This window comes from Microcaecilia unicolor, chromosome 10, assembly GCF_901765095.1.
Source record: "Microcaecilia unicolor chromosome 10, aMicUni1.1, whole genome shotgun sequence".
NCBI classification, from domain to species: Eukaryota; Metazoa; Chordata; class Amphibia; order Gymnophiona; family Siphonopidae; genus Microcaecilia; species Microcaecilia unicolor.
This window is the reverse complement of record NC_044040.1, coordinates 82,710,861-82,718,556: the sequence shown is the minus strand read 5'-3', so window position 1 is coordinate 82,718,556 and position 7,696 is coordinate 82,710,861. Positions and strand designations below refer to the sequence as shown.

General features: G+C 38.3%; 1 protein-coding gene across 2 annotated transcripts in view; it reads left to right on the top strand.

Moving 5' to 3' along the window:
- Positions 1 to 407: 407 nt before the first annotated feature.
- HMGA2 (high mobility group AT-hook 2) overlaps positions 408 to 7,696 on the top strand; it is a 346,168-nt gene continuing 338,879 nt past the window's right edge. For both annotated transcript variants that reach the window (XM_030216334.1, XM_030216333.1), the window contains exons 1-2: positions 408 to 719; positions 3,227 to 3,313. In XM_030216334.1, coding sequence (XP_030072194.1) covers positions 612 to 719; positions 3,227 to 3,313 — 195 coding nt within the window. In that variant the 5' untranslated portion in view covers positions 408 to 611. The remainder of the gene's footprint in view (positions 720 to 3,226; positions 3,314 to 7,696) is intronic.

Below are 7,696 nucleotides of genomic sequence, written 5' to 3'. Positions count from 1 at the left end.
AAGGTATGGCTTAGGTCTGGAGCAAAGTATTTCCTGAGATTTTACGACGAGTGTCACTCTTGTTTTAAACTTTACACAGGGTCATATCGGGACATCCAATGTCGAGGGAGCAAACTTATCGTGCAAGCAATATATCATTTGAAAGGTCTTTCAGTGTTTTTTTTAACCCAGTTTTATTGTTTATAATTTTGACGCAACTGAGCCCCATTGAGACCGTTCACATTTTTTTTAAGTTATAAAATCGCGCACGTTCAACAGCCAAACAAAATGGCTAGTGGTCACGTGGCAGCCGGTCGTCATAACAACGGCCTAGCAGCACGGGGTCATGGCTGAGAGGGGAGGGAAGTTTTAAAGGGGCATGGTTCTTAAAAGGGCAATATGAAAGGCCCCGTTAACACGCACAAAACAAAGCCCCCAGCAACAGCCTTTAAAGGAGCTCACCGCTTACGAAGCGGCAGTCTGAAAGTACCTTAATTCACAGAAAGAAGGGAGATTTCCCCCTCCTTCTCTTTTCCTCTCCTCCCCTTCTTAGCACCACCAGGACGTCCGGTGTGGCGGCAGATCTCGTTTTGAATCCGTCAAAGGTGCTGGAGATTGTTGTAGAAGCCACGATGAGTACACGAGGTGAAGGAGCCGGCCAGCCTTCCTCTTCCCAGGAACAACCTGCAACAACAGAACCTCAGAAGAGGGGACGAGGCAGACCCAGGAAGCAACCACAAGTCAGTACCCACTGAAATATCAGACAGGCGGAAAGGTTAGCTAGAGGGACGGAGCCAGGTCTAGAGAGCATAGCACTACATACATATACATTCCCACAGAGACGCACATGGCTGTGCCGTCCCGTCACATCCTTTGATTATATGCTGATACCACGGCTTAGAATGAGAAAATGACTAAAATCTGATTCTAAATAAAGGGGATAGATTTATTTGTTAAAAGTCCAGAGCGTCACGCGCTTTCATTATTGTGCTAGAACTACCAGGTTCGATGTTTGCGAATGAACAGCACAGCACCGAACAACTCTCCACCAACCAGCGCTCGTTTGGGAATTCCGAGTCGAGTTTAAAGTTGTGAGGGAGATGATGATGAGAGCGGACTCTTCTTTTCTGCCTAGCTCTTCGTCGAGGGGGGTTTGAGCTCCAGTTTAGCGCTTAACTTCGCAGGGGACGGGACGGGACGGTGGGAACTGATAGTGATTTATTCTGGGAAGCCTGTGGCATAGTTGAACGGCACTTTTAAACCCAAATAGTGTGTGGTGTGGGAAGGGGGCTTTTTGCTTCAAGTATATTTTTATATATCATAAAAGATGACATTCTGCCTGGTTCAACTGGCCTTTTTTTCATTCAATCTAATAATCTTGTACTAGTTTCTATATTGGAACCGCATCGCTTTTATGGGCTTTGAAAGGCACAAGCTTTTCAGCTCTTTGTCCTATTGGACTTAAAGCGTGGGGTGGGTTATGGGGCTCATTTTCAAAACACTTACAAAGTTCCATAGGTTGCTATGTAACTTCGTAAGTCTAAAGTGCTTTGAAAGTACTCCACATCTCACAAATGCACAAACCTAAACGTATACATGGCTGTCCTAGAGTAGGACTGTGCAAAGATCCCAGGAATCCTAACCTTTTTTACAGTTCATTTCTGGGTAGAGATGTTGATGCGTTTTTTGTTTGTTTGTTTAGTATAACAAATGCAGTTTAGAAACATAAAACTGCAAAACATGGTCTCCAGATTTTATTTAAAAATGTGCTCCCACCGTACCGTTAAATTAATTAACAATCAGAAGATGCATTAAGCTCGTTTACCTTGAGTTAGTTGGGATTTATAAAAGTAGAATTTGGTTCTTGGTCCTACAATTGCATCCTCAAACAAAATAAATATTTCAAATTATTTAAATATGTGGAAGCTGATCTAAACCACACATTAGTCGGTTGCTGACAAATAATTCATATGGTCTGTCAGAAAATGCCACAGAACCCCCTCCGGGGGGGGGGGGGGGTGGGGTGGGGTGGGAAGCCTTTCCACGATGGGAAAGTTCAGTTTCCCGCTCTGACCTCGGGCACAGGATCATACTAGGCGATTTTAGAATGCTGCATCCTTTCAAAACCTTCTAAAGCCTTTGCTTCTTCCTTCTGCAACGACCTGTTGCTTGCAGTAGAATAAAGTTTTGGGGCTTCTAACTTGATTTATCCTACCGAAACGTTTACATTTAAATATGCATTTTTTTCTCGATGTGCGAAAGCTGTGCTGATTTCGAAGTGATCAATGTAGTTTGTCCAGCTAGCTTTTCCCCCAGGTTTCTGTACTTATTTTAAAGGCTTACAGACTGAGAGGATCCAGATCGCTAAACTAGTTCAAGGTTAACAAACTGTACTGAAAACAAACTCTACCACATCCTGTATCTGAATGAAATGTTCAATATTTAGAACTAGGGGTGTTTTCTAGTATTGGTGATTCACTGGATAAATATTTGGAAGCTGAACGCTTAGTCACTCGTTTCCTTTTTTTTTTTTCTTTCTACAGACTGAATCATTTACTATCAAAAGACAAACTAGCTAAGAGTATGTGTCATAATATTTCTGTGTGCTTAACATTATAGTACTAATTATGTAGGGTTCTTTTCATATTTTATTTGAATGAAAACTAAGACATTTAGTGAATTACACTGCTTAAATACACTTTTTCAAAGAGCCAGCCATTTCAACTTGGACTAAATTTTATTTTGAAATGTACACAAACATGGTAGATCAATAAGTACATGTTTAGTATCTATTTCCCCATTCAGACTAGCTGTCTTGGATTTTATTTTGACTTGCTGTTTACTTATGGTATTGTGGGTTTAAATATTGTATTGAACTAAAATGTTGCCTTTATGAGTAGGAGGAAAGTTATGTCTGTAAAATCCTGTTTGTGGAGCAAGAAAACAAATAGTTTAGACATTTTTAGTTATAAATGCAATGCAGTCTAGTTTCTAATTAGGGGCTCATTTTCAAAGCACTTAAACTTACAAAGTTTCATAGGTTACTATGGAACTTTGTAAGTCTTAAGTGCTTTGAAAATATGTTCCCAGTTCTTTACAGTAGTAGCTTTTCATTTGAATCACACCAAAGTTTTCAGTGTCTAATTCAGTAGAGTATAGAATAGTATACAATAATTTTGAGCTACATGTTAAAAACAAAACATGTATCAAGCACTATTTCCATAGTAGCATACTTTGTTGTCTGTAGGAACCAGCTGGAGAGCCTTCCCCTAAAAGACCCAGAGGGAGACCCAAAGGAAGCAAAAATAAGAGTCCTTCCAAATCAGCTCAAAAGGTGAGATTAGCTTTCTAATGTTAATTGTTCAACCTGTAGCATTAGTAGACCTTTTAATAGCTGCAGGTTTCTAAGTCTAGTCAACATTTATAGCAGGCAGGCTTTATAGAATTTTTTTTAATAAGAACAGTAAACTTAAGTGTGAAGATGTGTGGTTAAGTACAGCTTTGCTATCATGGTTATACACTGAATTATATTTTAGTGCTTAGACTTGTTTGCTGCTGTATCAACTTAAAGACATGAGAAGTTAATTTTTGCAGTTATTACTTTTTAAACCCAGTTATATTCATAAAATGTTTTGTCCATTGTTTTTATAAGAAAAGTGTGTTTCTTCAAGGGCCTGTTTTACTAAAATGCGCTAGCAATTCCATCGCGGCAAATGAGAGGAAGCCCTAAATTTCTTACCTCTTCATAGGAAATTTCACTTACTTATTCTTTTCCCTTTGCATAAGTATTTATTTTATATAATTCTGCTATAAATTTTAGAGTGATGTAACATATGAACATTTAAATAAACAAAACCTTGATTCTGTCCTTTTAAGTGTGTGTTAATGTTTTTGGTCTTGAAGTTCCTTCCCTGAAACTTGATGCATCAGTATTTGGTTGTCACTTAGTGAAGCTGAAAATTGCTGGAATCTCAGAGGAGCGATGTGTGACCTGTATGTTTCAGAGTGAGTTTGCTGGAATAGTGCAGCGTTCACAGCACATAAGAAATATGCAGCACTAGAAACCTCAGAGCAGACATGAGAAGGCACTCATGATTAATTGATCTGGTGTTATCTTGCAAACCATTACATATCCCAATTAAAAATGTATTACGCAAGCTGGCAGAGAGCTAAAAATACTCCTGTAAGCATCAGGGATTTGTTTTGTGATACCTCAAAAGTTAGTCTTAAAGAAATTGATTTTCATCATGTACTAAGGGTGTCTTTTACTAAGGCGTGCTCACGTTTTTAGAGCACGCTAAAATTGTGGGCGCTCTAAACGTTAGAGACACCCATAGGAATGCATTGGTGTCTCTAACGTTTAGCGCGCACCAAAAACTTGAGCGTGCCTTAGTAAAAGACCCTATAAATGGGTACTTCTATAACTGGTTGCTCACATCTGTGCAACACGTACGCGAGTAAATTTAGAGATTAGCACTTTTGCATATAATTGTACACTTATGACGAGTAATGTGGCAGCAATTGCTGTTCTGTAAAGGCGTGTGTGAGTGGCATAGGACTAGATTCTATATATCATGCCTAAAAAATTGGCGCTGAAACGAAATATGCCTAGGTGTATTCTATAAAGTACGCCTAGATCTGTTGTAATAGAATACGCCGAGCGCCCGTCCGCACGACTAAATTTAGTCACAGGCAGCTACACCAAGTAAAACGGTGTAAATGCTGATGCCTAAATTATGCAAGGACTGGGTGTATTCTATAACAATGCGCATAGACTTTAGAAAATCCCATAGCCACGTCCCCTTTTCAACTATGCGGCTTAGAATTTACGTGCATCATGTGCGTGTAAGTTCTTTTGCCGGTTAGTGTCAGTTGCTTGTTAAGTGGTAACTATCAGCACTGATTGGCTTGTTAACTAAGTTGCATGTGCAAATCCAGAATATGTCTGGATTTGCATGCGCAATTTAAGTCATGCTATATATAATCCAGGGGATAGTGTGTAAATGCAAGGGGGTGTTCACATGGGGGTGGTGCTGCCACTTATATGCATAACTTACAAAATACTGCAAGTTACGTCAGGTCTATGGCTGATGTAAATGTAAGGCGTGATAATGCAGGATTACAGTACTATTCTATAACAGAATTTGGGTGCCCAGATGCCATTTCAGAATATTTTATTTATTTATTGGGCTTTATTAACCGCCTTTATTCTCCCAAGGCGGTGTATATTAGGTACAGTTTAAAACATTGTTGACAGCATGACAATAGTAAAATGCACAAGTATAAACATAAATACAATGAAAGAGGAAAACTTGAAAACAGCAAATTGAAACCTAATAAGACTACTATGAAACAGGATCAAAAATATACTCATTTATCAGTACCAAAATTCAAATGACAGAGATATAATACAATGTAAGCATAATGGTGATGGAATATCTAATAAGCACATAATTAGAACATTCAAATAACATTGCTATGATAATTCTTTTCTACAATACAGCTTATCATATAGCTGAGGGGCCAAGTGCAGATATATAGATGGGGGCAAGATGTGTGGTAAAGAGTCAGTTGGGGTAAATAAATGGGTGGCTAATCTAAAGGCAAGTTCTTTGTACAGTTAAACAAAATATAAGGCTCTCGCCATACAGCATCAAGGTGTCAAAAAGGAGGTATCCATTTATACAATTGCCTCCTAAGGGCCTTTCCTATTTGGTGTCTGTGGTCAAAAGCTTAGTAAATCAGGCCCCAAGACATGGCTAAGGTGTGTATTTAAAAAATCTTGTATGTTTGGCTTTCACAGCTCATGTTTGAACTTAGAACTGTCTTTGGAGCATCTGAAGATGACTTTGCTAGCAAATTAGCAGTGGGGAAACTTGATGAATTCTGGATGTTACAAAACCAGTTAGACAGCTAATAATAGCTTCATAACATAGTACATGTCCTAATTTCAGGTTATGAGGTGTATTTTTCAAAACACTTAGGGGTCCTTTTACTAAGCCGCGCTAGAAAATGGCTGGCGGCATGATTCTGTGCTCCGGTCACTTTCTAGCACGGCTGAAAAATGGCTGCAGTTGGGTGTCTTTGAGGCATATTTTCAAGCACTTAGCCTTCCAAAGTTCCATAGGTTTCTATGGAACTTTGGAAGGCGAAGTGCTTGTAAAATATGCCTCTTTATATACTAATTTCCCCATTAGTGCTTGGCTGTTACCACCGGGTGACCTTACTGCTGCCTATTTAGGAGGCGGTAAGGGCTCCTGTGCTACATCTGTGGTAATCAGGTAGCATGTGGTAATGTGCCCATGTTATCCAATTAATACAGGTATGCCCACTCTCCACCCCCAGACACACCACCCACAGCAAAATATCAATTTTTTTACCGTGGGAGTAGCATGTGCTGGTTACCAAACTACCAAGGGGCCCTTCAGTGCGTCCCGCAGTACTGCCCTTTAACTGTGGAAGGCCTACTACGCTTTAGTAAAAGGGCCCCTTAGGCTTGCAAAGTTACTTGGAGCCATATTTTCAAAGCATTTAGACTTTGTAAAAATAATCCCCTATATGTCCAAAAGGACTTTGAATTGGTATATAACCAATGATTAATGTGTGTTAGTGTGTCTCAGACAATATATTATAGGGGTCATTTACTGACAGTGCACTAATACCATTATAGCATAAAATGGACCTTCCGAAATAAGACTTCTTGAGTCCTTTGGTAAATAAGCCCCATTAATGGCTTTAGTATATATTTTAAATGATTCTCTATATTTATCATTGTGTAATATTTCATGCAAAAAAAAATCTTCTTTCTTATAGTAGCTAACTTAAAATGCTAAATATAACATTTTGAAGAAATGCAAGCACAAGATGTGCTTTATCAATGTGTAGTCCATTTTTAGAACTGACCTATTCTTGGATAAGGCCTGATTAATGGATGCAAATGTTCCTTCTTTAACCAAATTTGGCTACTTAAAAAATAAAATTATATATATAAAAAAGGTGGGCCTCTGATAAATGCTTAGAGATTAAGCATCTATAATATTTGATAACAATTAATAATTGTACGAACATTTTAAAAGCAATAATTGGTGAACTCTCGCTTTTTTCTCTCATGTCTTATATGAGCATTCATCAAATTCTCCTGAGAAGCGTGAATGCTAATTTTAGTATGGAGATTTTTTTTTTTTCTTAAGAGCCCTATTCTCCTTAATTGAAGTAAATAATTTAAAATTCTTGTTTAATGCAGAAAATAACTACTAAAATCACAGTAGAGAGCCTTCTGAAGAAACATATCAGAGTTAGAGCTTCTTTTATAAAACGGCACTACTGATTAGTATGCGCTGAATGCAAAGAGGCCCATGGGAATTGAATGGGCTTCTTTGCAATCAATGCCTGCTAATCGGCAGTATTGCTTCATAAAAGAAGTACTTACTATGTTATGGATCTCTTCTTTACACCAATGACTTGTTTTAGTTTAATTTAAATTGTGGGAATATACGTCTCTGTGGCTCATAATCAGGTCACAAACCCACAGTTACTGTACTGTGATCTAACATAGCTAACGTGGAGAGGTCTAAAATGAATGTATCTAGTGGACCATATAAAGCAAGGCTATTTTTATGAATGAAATGGTCTATTCAAAGCAGGGAACAGTCAGTAATCCTTAGGAAAATATAATAATGGATTTTAGAAAAAATTGTTTCAGTATTGGTATTTAACA